The sequence below is a fragment of the Suricata suricatta genome, chromosome 5, assembly GCF_006229205.1.
Source record: "Suricata suricatta isolate VVHF042 chromosome 5, meerkat_22Aug2017_6uvM2_HiC, whole genome shotgun sequence".
Classification (NCBI taxonomy): Eukaryota; Metazoa; Chordata; class Mammalia; order Carnivora; family Herpestidae; genus Suricata; species Suricata suricatta.
In genome coordinates, this window is record NC_043704.1 from 118,657,081 (window position 1) to 118,670,398 (window position 13,318).

Sequence of the window (13,318 nt, forward strand, 5' to 3'; positions counted from 1 at the left end):
GTCACCCAGGCACCCCTAGTGCTTAAGTTTAAGAGATACAAACCGAAGTATCTGTAGATAAATAGATTCGATGTTGGAGATTTTCTTTAAAATAATCCAATTAGGGAGAGGGGGAAGTGGGAGGGGTGGTGATAGATGAAACAAAGACTGGCCATTTGTGACAATTGTTGAAGTTGAGTGATAGGCACAAGGTGATTCCTTATTCTATTCCCTCTACTTTTGTATATATTTGAAACCTTTCATAATAAAAAAAATTAAACCAAAGCAAAGGACCTAGGGGACACCTGGGTGGCTCAATCGGTTAAACATCCAACTCTTGATTTCAGCTCAGGTCATGTTCTCACAGTTTGTGAGTTTGAGCCACATTTTGGGCTCTGTGCTGACAGCAAAGAGCTTGCTTGGGATTCTCTCTCCTCCTTTGTCTCTACCCATCTCTTGCTAACACTCTCTCTCTCTCAAAATAAATAAACTTTTAAAAGTACCTGGGAAAAATTCAAGATGAAAAATCCAATACAAAATTAGGCATGTGAAATAGAAAGCTCAGAAAGATCTGAGCAGAAGCACAGAATTTGGGAGTAATAAGCAGGTGGAAATTACTGAAGTCTGAAGAGTGAACTAGGAATAAAAGCAGAAAGGAAGTTAAGTTAGAATCCTGAGGAATGACAGCAGTTAAGAGAATGGCCTATGTTAGTCTCTTGTTAGACAAGGAAGAAAGTGTCCTATGATAGAGGCACTCATCTACACTGTCAAATGCTGCTGAGTGGTCACAAAAGGAAAGGACTGATTAACATCCTTTTATTTAAGTTTTATTTATTTAGGTAATCTGTGTACCCAATGTGGGGCTTGAACTCAAGAGTCACACACTTCTGAGCCAGCCAGGTGTCTCTGATCAACATCTTTTAAAGTAAGCTGTATGACAGTCATTTGTGACTTTGGTGAGAAGCATTTAAGCATTTAAGAGTAGATAAGGCAGAGAGAATAGTTTACATAGGTTTAGGATTTGAGTGGGAAGAAATAGAATTAGTTTGTGTGAAAAACTCATAAAGTGTGCTGGGGGAGAGAAATATATGAGCACCTCAAGGGAGCATGTCTGCTTATAATGATAATTGCTCATCTATTGATACACTGCTAAAGAAACCTGATTTCTTGATCTGCTATCATCCTTTGGTTCTGTCCTGCACCCTTCTGCCTGAGTGTATCTTTAACTTTGTCACTTTATATAAAATTTTCTAGTTCCTCGCCAGTGCTTACTGAGTACAAGTACCTCAATTGGACCACTAACATCAGCTAAACTGGACCACTATTCTCTCTCTCCATATGCTTTTTGTTCATAACCACTGCCTCTAATTAAGAAAGAGACCTCTTCTCTAATCTTCGCCTCTTCATATCCTGCTTATTATCCTTCATGTTCCATCTAGATCTCCTTGAGCACCTGCCTGATCCACCTCCCCTCCAGAATATACTTGATCTCTTCTTCTATTTTTCCAGGGCATGTTGCTTATATTTCTTGTGCGTTCATCAGATTCTGCTTTACTTTTAACTTTCTGCATTCTTATGATGTCCTTATATATCTACAGTTTGCACACTATTTGAGACTGACTTTATTGTCCTCATCTTTGTGTCACAGAACTATCTAACAAAACATCTTGTATACAAGTAACTTTTTGAATTAAACTGGATTCTAGAGGCTCTATTGTTTCTAATGTATACTCTTTCAGAATTCTAATGCTATTCAGTTGTTGCCTTACATATAACATTGTAATTTTTATAATCTTTCTATGATCTAAAAATAATACCTAACATTTGCTACTTTTTTGCTGATAAACTTTTTATATGTATAATCAAATCCCAGCTTTAAAAAGGTCTATTTATTTTTTAAAATTTGGGTATGTCATAATCATTCAGATACAAATAGTAGTATATCATCCACCCAAATACCACCAATGTTAAATTTGTCATGATTAATTCAGATCCTATTAAAACTAAATCCTCACAGATAAAACCTCATCATTTCATTCCCTTCTCTCTCTCTCTCTCTCTCTCTCTCTCTCTCGGTGCAACTCTGCTAGAGTTGATATATATCTTTCCCAGCAATGTTTTTATAGTTTTATTATATATGTATGTATACATAGATTTCACAGTCTTATTTTGCAGTTTTAAAATGATATATGCTACAATACTATTATGTATTCCTTTGCAATTTGCTTTTTTTCCTCACTATTGTCAAGATTCATCCTTCTTGGCATATAATGTATATCTCCCTTACTTTAAGAAATGGGCCCATTATATGACTCTATTACCTGTTATTTAATCTTTACCATAATCTTGTGAGGTAGATATTATTAATCCCATTTGACAATGAAAAACTGAAGTGCAGAGGTTAAATAATTTTACTGAGGTCAAATAATTTCTAGCAGATGGCATGAGAACTTGTGCAGAGCCTCTAACTCCTAATCCCGTGTTCTTTCCACTTTAGCATTCAACTATTTAACAAATATTTAGTGAACACTATGTACCAGGTGCTGTTCTAGGTCCTGGGTATCTAAGCGGTGAATAAGTCAGACAAGACACTGCTCTCAGGAGTTTATAGTCTAATTGGAGGAGACAGTCAATAAATAATAGAGGCTCTATTGTTTCAGAATTCTAATGCTATTCAGTTGTTGCCTTACATATAACATTGTAATTTTTATAATCTTTCTTTGTATGATCTAAAAATAATACCTAACATTTGTTACTTTTCTGTTGATAAACTTTTTATATGTATTCGGTTCCAAGTTCTATGAAGAAAAATAAAGCAGGATGGAGGGGAAAAAAGAGTGTGAGTGTAAGTGTGTTATACACTATTTGAGGCTCTCCAGTGACATTTCAGCAAACATCTGAAAAGGAGTGATAAAAGAGAGGACTGTTCAAGATTAAGGCAGAAGGTACAGCAAATGCAAAATACCTGAGGCAGGAGCATATTTGGCTGTCACTCCGTCACTTTGATTTTTCTTTTTAACTAGATATCAACAATTATCTCATGTACCACGGATCAAATGTAAGCACACTGCATGGCTTTGCCTGATTAAATACATAATTTTGACTGTTAAGTCTCTTCTGATGGCCATTTATCAAATAAACTGGGCTGGACCAAAAGTCTACAGCCAAAATCCACTGATTTACTTTAAAAACTAAATCATGGATAATAGATGCCCATAACGGCGACATAAATTATACACAGTACTGCGGCTGATTTGATGAAGACACCCGCAAAAACGTTCAGCCCCCTTTTTAAATATTAAAGGTTGGGAATGTCCTCAAGAAAGCCTGAGTGACTTCAAGCGGAAAAACACCCGCTGAAACAGGAAGGACAGGGAGGAGCCTCCTATCTTTCATCAGAAAGGATACCTGAAGACTGGTTGGAACCTGAGGGCGCTCACCCATGGAGAGACCTGGGATCTAGCCTTGCCCTTTACTTGCGGAATTGTCTCAGTTCCCACGTTTGTGATGCGAGGAAGGCAGGGCTGTGCCCATCAAGCCTTTATCTTCCCCAGAACCAGGGGGTCTAGCCTCAGTGAGCCTCTCAGGCTGGGAGTAGCAAAGGGAGACGGCTAAAAACGGAAACTCGGCACGAATCTCGCTCGCCCCGCCTTCCTCCATACTCCGGATCGGCGGTAGGAAACCGGACCAGTGAGCGCTCAGCCTGCTTGCCCCACCCCCTTTCGGCTTCCGGGGCTCCTTTAGGTCCTATGCAGAAAAGGAGTGGCGCCTGGCGAGCTCCACAGCAGGGCCTTCCGGGAGGAGTTTTGGGCGCGGCGAGCCACCGTCGAGTACCGCGCCTTCCCACCAGAGGTAGCTGTGGAGACGCCGGGAGCCCGGTTCGGCGTCGTTGATGAGTGCGGCGCATCCTCAGAATGGGCGACCACGGCCTGGAGCTGGCGTCTATGATCCCCGCACTGCGGGAGTTGGGAAGGTAGGGCCAGGCCCGGCCACTCTGGGTCCCACGTCCTCCTCAGGCAGCCTAGGCCGGAGTCTCACGTGTTCTTCCCTTCCTTCTGCCGGCCCCGAACCCCTCAACTCTGGCCCTTGTGGTTGTGTTCCGCGGCTGATTTGAGCGCTTCTCCCTCAAAAGAGGCGGTTAAAAATATGGGGGTCGTCGCCGTAGACCTTCGGGAAGCCCCTCCAGGGAAGGAGAGGCGTCCGCTGACCCCACTTGAGCGGCGCGCGGGAGCTTGTCCTGAGCCCGGGCCTGCTCTCTGCCGCTGGAAGGAACGGTCCCTTCTGATCACTTTCTGGTCACTTTTTGTACTTATTTGCTTCCCAGAAACCTCTTTCCATAGATGAGGGACTTGACCCATGAACTTTCCCTAGTTTCTTTTCTTTTTGATCGCTCCTGGAGGAATTGGGTTTTTAGTTTTACGGTTCGACCCAAACTTCCTCTTTGAGGAGAAAAAAATCCCAGATCTCATTTTGTGCAACTGCTAGAAAAGGCAGTTGGTTTCTTTCTTCAAAGTGAAACCGTAGGTCGTGTTGAAGATGGAACTCCTTTTATATTCCATCTTTCAGCCCCCAGTCCGTTATTTCAGTCAGAAATCCCAGGGACCTTGACACAACGTCCACAAAATATAAATGTGTACAGAACGTTGCCAAATTTTTTTGAAAATAATTTAATGTATTAAATTTTTACTTTATTTGCAAAAACCTTTTCTGTAAAAAGAAGAGTAAAATCAGGCAAACCAGTATCCTACCTGAAGAGAAGGGTAGGATGTTGATGGCTTGATGGCTGCCATTCACCTTCAGCACTCTTGCAACTTTCCCTCAGGCAGGCCTAAAAGAAGGCAGGAGTTTTGTTTTGTAGGATTTTATTTTTTTTAAGTTGTAACCCACTGCGAACAAGAAATAAGTGGGCTTGTACTACTACTGCACTTGAACTATCAGCTGGAATTTTTAGGCTGTTTGAAAACTTAGGACAGGAAGTCAAAACTGACATAAAGCCCATGGGATATTTCATTTCTTTATGTGGTGCATTTGTGTTCATCTCTACTTGTTGGCCATACCAAGGATATTTAGTCTTTCTTAATCACACAAGAGGATAAATGGAGGATCCACACTTGTCTTAACTGAATGATCCTGGTTTTGTGTGTGTTATTTCACTTTCATGAATGTTGGAAGCATACTTTGTGTTAACATTTTATAAAGCAGCATGAATCCAACTGCTCATTTTAAGAAACTAATGTACAGATTTTATCTTTCAGGCTCAATGTGAAGCTCAGGATTTTTTCCCCCACCTTGTTTTAATATAGAATTAACTGATTAATACTTTTCTTCCCTCTTTTTTTCTTCCTTTAAGAGATCATTAATAAAAATAATAGTATCTTGGATTTATTTAGAGTGTCATAAATCAACAGAGTTTAAGGTAGCCTTCATTTCATTCAGCTGTAGCCCTTCTAATGGAATTAATAGAAAAACTGACCCATAGAGAGTTGTAAATAATAGTTTTTAATTTTCATGACTTTCTCATTGCAACTGCTTCACTCATGCTTACTCAGTCTCTCTAAATCTCCGTGATATGGAATGGAGTAAATATTGTCACTGTTCAGTAAGGAACTGAGTCGCAGAGGGGCACCTGGGTGGCTCAGTAGGTTAAGTGTCCAATTTGGGTTCAGGTCCCAATCTCACGGTTCGTGGGTTTGAGCCCTACCTCGGGCTCTGTGCTGACAGCTCAGATCTAGAGTCTGCTTCAGATTCTGTGTCTTCCTCTCTCTCTCTGCCCCTCTTCCGCTCATGCTATGTCTTTCTGTCTCAAAAATAAAATAAAAACATAAAAGAAAAGGAAACTGAGTTATAGAAGTTGAAGAACCAAAGTCAAAGAGAAAACAGTTATCAGAGCTGGATTTCAGATGTCAGTCATCAAGGCCTTTTTCCGCTCTCTCTCTGTTTTCATTAATTGACTGGAGATTGGGTTTCTGAAAAAAGTGAGATGTCGTTGTTCTAATACGTGGGCTCTTCTATCTTAGGGATAGATTTTGCTTCACTGTTTTTCCCTATTAGCATCCTTTTCTCTATATAGTCTTTCAGGGTGTTCTCTTCCACTCCTGCCTTCAACTACCCATCCTGCTATTTGGTGATTCCAAATGTGTTTCTCCAAATCATATCTATCACCTACAGAGCTATTTAAACAAATATATACTGGCATTTTTAGCTGGGTGTGCTATGTGCAGTGAAGATTCAACATAGCCAATGTAAGTTCTACACATATCCCAACTTTTCTCCCCCCTCTCATTCAATGAGATAGGGATATCTCAGTAAATGATACTATGTTCACTCATTGTTTCCAAACCAGAAATGTAGGAATCATTCTTGACCCTCCATGTTTTTTTGCTACATCCTTGGTCCTCTTTTCATCTTTATGCTTCCTAAGTAACTTCATCTAGTTCCATGGCTTTAAATATCATCTATATTCTTATAACTCCCAAATTTATATCCCTAACCCAGAAATATTAGGTTGCGTATTGTAGAACGTCTCTATCCAACATTAAAATTAACATATCCAAAGCATAACTCTTGGTTTACTGTCCTTAAACTTGTTCCTTCCCTATGTTACTGTAAATGCATTGACCAAAAGCTTAGGAGTTATTCTTAATTCTTTCCCTTATCCCTTAATAATCTATCAGAAAGTCCTGCTGACCCTATCTTTTTGGAGCCCCTGGGTGACTCAGTCATTTAAGTGTTCAGCTCTTGATTTTGGCTCAGGTCATGATCTAGTAGTTCATCATTTCAAGCTCTGCGTTGGGCTCTGCACTGACAGTGCTGATTTGCTTGGGATTCTCTCACTTGCTCTTGCTCTCTCTTTCTCCCTGGTCTGCCCCTCCTCTGCTAGTTCTGTATTCCAAAATAAATAAACTTAAAAGTAAAAGAAAATCTACTTCTTGCCATCTCTGCTGCTGTTCTTATAATTTCTTATTTAGACTATTATAACTTCTCAATTAATCTTTCCATTTCCATTTTACCCAATTATGATGGATTTCTTACTCAGCAACCAAAGTGATGTAAATAACCATAAATTATATTGTAGGTTAGATAACATTACATCTCTGTTTAAAACCTTCCATTAGCTCTCTAGCACACTTAGAATAAAATCCAAACTTCCTCCCAAGACCTCTACGGTTCTGTATTTCTGGCCTCTGCCTGCCTCTGACCTCATGGCCACATATTCTTCCCTTACTCTGCTCCAATATCATTGGCCCTGTTTTTCATTTGCACCAAGGTCATTCTAGCCTTCAGTCTTTTGCACTTTGCTGTTTCTTCTCTCTAAACAGACTGGATCTGTTCAGATGTCATTTTGGAAAGGCCTTGTCTGACCTACCTGCTTAAAATACTTTGGAATCCCAAGATATTTTCACATAGTGATAGTCGCCATTAAAATAATAAATGGGGCAACGGGGAGGGGGTGGATGAAAAGGGGAGCAACAGCATTAGCCACTAGAGGAGATTTGAATGATAAGAAGTCCGTATCTGAAATGGAATGGGAAGTACAAGGATCTCTAGGTGGGAATGAGCAAAAGAATTGGAAGAAGGATGAAACACAGGAGGCAAAGAGGGGGTTGGTGTGAGAGTTAAGAGTGGAGGGGTAGCCAGGGGCCAGATCCTTTAGTACCTTATAGGCCAGAGTAAGAGTTACATTTTAAGTGCAATGGGAAGCCTTTGGAATGCTTTAAACAGAGAAATAACATAATTAAACTCAAGTTTTAAAAACATGTTTACTGGGGCACCTGGATGACTCAGTTAAATGTCTGGCTTTTGATTTTGACTCAGGTCATGATCCTAGAGTCGTGGGATTTAGCCCCAAATCAGCCTTGTACCCTGAACGTGGACCTTGTTTAAGATTTTTTCTCTCTCTCTCCCCTTCCCTTTCTCTTCCCCGCTTTCCCTCCCTCTTTCCCTTTCTGCCTCTTTCCCTGTTTGTATGTACATGCGCATGCATTTTCTCTCTCTCTCAAAAAAAAAGCCAAAACATGTTTACTCTTCACTCCTACTTAGAACCTTTTGATGTCTCATTGCCTTCAGTACAAAATCCAACCTCTTTAGTTGTTCTTTGAATTTTTACCTTATAGTCTCTCTTCAGCTTCATCTCCAATTACTGTCTCTCTCTTCTTTAGCCATATACAACCTCTTATAGCTTCTAGAGCATCCTGTGTTCATTCTTATTACTGAGCCTTTGCACACTTGAAATACTCCTCCTTTCCCTTATTTTACCTACTTAGCCCCTTAGGGACTTAGCTTTATATTACTTCCTTCAGGAAGCCTTGACTGATAGGCACTGCTCAGGGCTGAGTGTCCCTCTTGTGTTCTATCTTGGCTCTATGAATAGAACCATGCTGTGTTAAAATTACCTGTTTACTTTTTTAACATTTTTTTTAAAGCGTATTTATTTATTTTGAGAGAGCAAGTGAGAGAGACATGGAGAATTCCAAGCAGTCTCCATGCATGGTCACCACAGAGCCCAATGCAGGCAGGGCTCAAACTGAAAAAACCCTAAGATCATGACCCTCAGGTCAGGAGTCAGATGCTCAATTGACCAAGCCACTCAGGTGCCCCTACTTTTTAACCTTTTTTAAAAAAATGTTTTATTTATTTTTGAGAGAGAGAGAGAGAGAAAGAAAGAATGAGCAGGGGAGGGTCAGAGAGAGAGGGAGACACAGAATCCTAAGACAGGCTTCAAGTTCTGAGCTGTAAGCACAGAGTTTGATACAGGGCTCGAACCCACGAACCATAAGATCGTGACCTGAGCTGAAGCCAGCTGCTTAACTGAGCCACCTAGGCGCCCCTTTTGACTTTTAATATACAAATTCTTTTAGGGTTGGTTCATGATACCTTGGTTAACCTGGTATTTGATGCTTGTGCCAGAGGAGGTGCTCAGGTATTTGCTAATGTATCCCACCTTCAATTAATACTTAAATTTCCTCTCAAATATTACAGTATACTTTTGAAAATGTATATCTTCTTAGCTCCCTTCCAAGGTAGAGATTGTATAGTAAATGCTCATTCTCCCATGAGGGATTATTCTAATAGTACATCTAATGAATGATAATCAGTTCACCTTTTTTAAAATACTGGGCAAAAATGACACAAATAATCTGAATAATCTTTATACAAAGGTAAACTTTGTAGGGGCACCTGGGTGGCTCAGTTGGTTAAGCATCTGACTTCGGCTCAGGCCATGAGCTCGTAGTCTGTGGGTTCAAGCCCCACGTCCAGGCTCTGTGCTGCTAGCTCAGAGCCTGGAGCCTGCTTCAGATTCTGTGTCTCCCTTTCTCTCTGCTCCTTCCCCATTCCTGGTCTCTCTCTCTCTGTCTCTCAAGAATAAATAAAAAATTAAAAAAAAATAAAATAAGAAAAACACAGAAGTAAACTTTGTAGAAAACTTACCACCACCTAGGATTCTGATTGCTCTGCTGACACACCTCATTATTCACATTTGTAAATTATACTTGCCAAATTACACTTGATATATAAAGACAAAACTTTTATAACTTTGTCTAAAACAATTCATGTTATCGTGTAATTTCAGACTTAAAAATTTTTTGTTATATTTAAATCTGTGATGTCATATAATATGGTAGCCACTAACCAAATGTAGCTGTCTGCTATGGCTAGGCTAAGTTGAGAAGAGTTTCAAAGACTTAGTACCAAAAAAAAAAAAAAAAAAAAAAAAAAAAAAAAGCAAAACAATCTCTTTAGTAATTTCAGGGCACCTGAGTGGTTCAGTCGATTAAGGATTCAACTCTTGACTTCAGCTCAGGTGGAGCCCCATGTTCATTTCAGTGCTGAGTGAGGAGACAACTTGAGGTGTGCTCTCTCTCTCTCTCTCTCTGTCTCTCTCTTCGTCCCCACCCTCCTCCTCTACCTCCTTCCCTCCCTCCTCCTCTTCCTCTCCCCCCCTCCCGCCCCTCTCCCCTGCTTGCATTCTCTCTTATAATTCTTTTTTATTTTATTATCAATTACAGTTCAAATAATACTTTGGATATATTTTTATGATAAAAATTGTTGTTTGTTTTTCTCTCTCTTTTTTTTAAAGAGGCTTCATGCCCAGTGTGAAGCCCAACATGGGGCATGAACTCAGGACCCAAAGATCTCAAGACCTGAGCTGAAATCAGGAGTTGGACCCTTAACTGACTGAGCCACCCCTGTGCCCCATTCTAGTCTTAACATGGCTACTAGAAAAATTTGAATTGTGCATGTGATTTGCATTGTTTCTGTTGGCCAAGGCTGGTTTAAATAATAAGATAAATAGCACCAAGTTTCTTTCACTTTCATGTATGAATAAAACTACTCTTTGAGTCTATATATCTAATGTTAGTTTGTGCAAATATTTGTTAGTTTCGGTAACATAGTAGTTTCAGTTTGAGAGGACAAAAATTCTGGAGATGGTGATGATAGTACAGAATAATGTGAACATATTTAATGCCATGGAGCTTTACACTTAAACTGGTTAAAATAGATATTATGTTTAGTATATTTGGCCATCATAAAAAATAAAGAACATTTTAACAAAGTAGTTTAAATTGATGCTGTTGACAGCTACCTCCTTGAATTCTAACCTTAGTTTCTATAACACACCTCATAGGTTTTTCTTTTTATTTTTCTGGCTCTTTCCCTTTCTTCATCATGAATCCTTTAAGTTAGTGTCCTCTCTTTGGCTCTCTTATTACTTCTTATACTGCACTAATTTTCAGGGCTTCCGCTACTACTAGCTGTAGTGGTGGGAGATTATATAATCTCTGTGAGTGTCAGCCTCCTCATATGCAAATTATAGTAATATCCTTAATTTACTACTTGTGAAATATGCAGTAATGCAGACAATATGTTTAGCCTTGCTTAACAGATGTTATTGTATAATGATAATTTAATTTATATCTCTAGATATTTCTTAAAGACTAGAGCTTTAAATTTAAAAAAATTTTTTTAACTTTATTATTTTTGAGAGAAAGACAGAGCGTGAGCAGGGGAGGGGCAAGAGAGTAAGGGAGACACAGAATCCATAGCAGGCTCCAGGCTCAGCTGTCCGCATACAGCTTGACTCAGGGCTTGAACTCACAAACCACAAGATCATGACTTGAGCTGAAGGCAGAGGCTTAACCAACTGAGCCACCCAGGGGCCCCATTTTTTTTTTCCTGGTACACTCTCTGCCCAACTTGGGGCTTGAACTCATGATCCTGAGATCAAGCTTTACATTCTCTACTGACTAAGCCAGCCAGGTGCCCCTTAAGGACCAGAATTTTAATTCTAACAATCTTTTATATATCCCATTTAGTTTTTCCCTTGAGACCTTAAATTCAGTGTTTCTAAAACTAGTTTTGTTTTTCTCCCCAGACCTGTGCTCCCTCCTGGATTAACTCTTTTGGTGAGGGGCCTCAAAGTCCACCCTGGAGAGAGGTCTACTTTGACTTATCAGTCTCCTCCACTAACCTGTCTGTCACCTCTCCCCGAGATTGCTTCTTGTATATAGTGTAGCACATTATAGGTGCTCAGTAAATGTTTGTTGAACACATTTTCTAGTGCTGTACAAAATAGAATTCCTAAAATTCCTAGACTAGAATTCCTCATCCTATGTGGTTGAATACAGACTTTGTACTATATTCTTACATACTATTCTGTGCTGGTTTGTACCAAGTAATGAAGTTCAAGTTCATTTCATTCAGAATCCTAGGTTACTATTGCTCTGCTTATATACTTAATGTATGTAGTTTTCCCTGATATTTTATCGAATATTCATTGTGGAAAACTTCAAGCATACAAAAGAAGGGGAAATTGTATATCAGTTGCCCATTTCACACATCAAATATCAAATCATGGCCCTGTTCCTCTCAATTCATATTACTTTGAAGCAAATTCCAGGCAATTCCTTTTTTTTTTTTTTTTTTAAGATTTTAAATAATCTCTACACCAAATGTGGGGCTTGAACTCATAACCCTGAGATCAAGAGTCACGTACTCTACAAACTGAGCCAGCTGGATGTTCTGACTTTGAAGGAAATTCCAGATATCATTTCATTCATAAATATCAGCACTTACCTGTAAAGCATACTTTCTATTTATATTTATTTATTTTTATGTATTTTATTTTTATAGTTTATTGTCAAGTTGGTTTCCATATAACACCCAGTGCTCTTCCCCACAAGGGTCCTCCTTTGTGCCCATCACCTCCCTTCCCCTCTCCCCCTCTCCCATCAGCCCTCAGTTTGATTTCAGTATTCAAGAGTCTCTCAAAGTTTGTCTCCCTCCCTCTCCCCCATTAGTTTTCCCCCTTACACTCCCCCATGGTCCTTTGTTAAGTTTCTCCTGTTCCACTTATGAGTGAAAACATATGTTATCAGTCCTTCTCTGCTTGACTTATTTCACTTAGCATAACACCCTCGAGTTCCATCCACGTTGCTACAAATGGCCAGATTTCATTCCTTCTCATTGCCATGTAGTATTCTTTTGTATATATAAACCACATCTTGATTGATTCATCAATTGATGGACATTTGATAGGATTTAGGCTCTTTCCATGATTTGGCTGTTGTTGAAAGTGCTGCTATGAACATTGGGGTACATGTGCCCTTATGCATCAGCACTTCTGTATCCCTTGGGTAAATCCCTAGCAGTGCTATTGCTGGGTCATAGGGGAGTTCTACTGTTAATTTTTTGAGGAACCTCCACACTGTTTTCCAGAGTTTCTGTACAAGTTTACATTCCCACCAACAGTGTAGGAGGGTGCTTGTCTCTCCACACCCTTGCTAGCATCTATAGTCTCTTGATTTGTTCATTTTAGCCACTCTGACTGGCGTGAGGTGGTATCTCAGTGTGGCTTTGATTTGTATTTCCCTGATGATGAGTGACGCTGAGCATCGTTTCATGTGTCTGTTGGCCATCTGGATATCCTCTTTGGAGAAGTGTCTATTCATGTCTTCTTCCCATTTCTTCACTGGATTATTCGTTTTTCGGGTGTGGAGTTTGGTGAGTTCCTTGTAGATTTTGGATACTAGACCTTTATTTGATATGTCATTTGCAACTATCTTTTCCCATTCTGTCGGTTGCCTATTAGTTTTGATTGTTTGCTGTGCAGAAGCTTTTTATCTTGAAGAAGTCCCAATAGTTCATTTTTGCTCTTGATTCCCTTGCCTTTAGACTGTGGCTGAGGTCAAGGATTTTGTTTCCTGCTTTCTCCTCTAGGGTTTTGATGGTTTCCTGTCTCACATTCAGGTCCTTCATCCATTTTGAGTTTATTTTTGTGTATGGTGTAAGAAAGTTGTCTAGTTTCATTCTTCTGCATGTTGCTGTCCAGTTCTGCCAG

General features: G+C 39.7%; 1 protein-coding gene across 7 annotated transcripts in view; it reads left to right on the forward strand.

Moving 5' to 3' along the window:
* Positions 1-3,772: 3,772 nt before the first annotated feature.
* ATR (ATR serine/threonine kinase) overlaps positions 3,773-13,318 on the forward strand; it is a 105,834-nt gene continuing 96,288 nt past the window's right edge. For 3 of the 7 annotated variants that reach the window (XM_029940119.1, XM_029940118.1, XM_029940115.1), the window contains exon 1: positions 3,782-3,952. In XM_029940119.1, coding sequence (XP_029795979.1) covers positions 3,894-3,952 — 59 coding nt within the window. In that variant the 5' untranslated portion in view covers positions 3,782-3,893. Of the gene's footprint in view, positions 3,953-13,318 lie in introns of all 7 variants that reach the window. The other 4 variants (XM_029940114.1, XM_029940117.1, XM_029940120.1 and 1 more) reach the window with 3 other exon arrangements.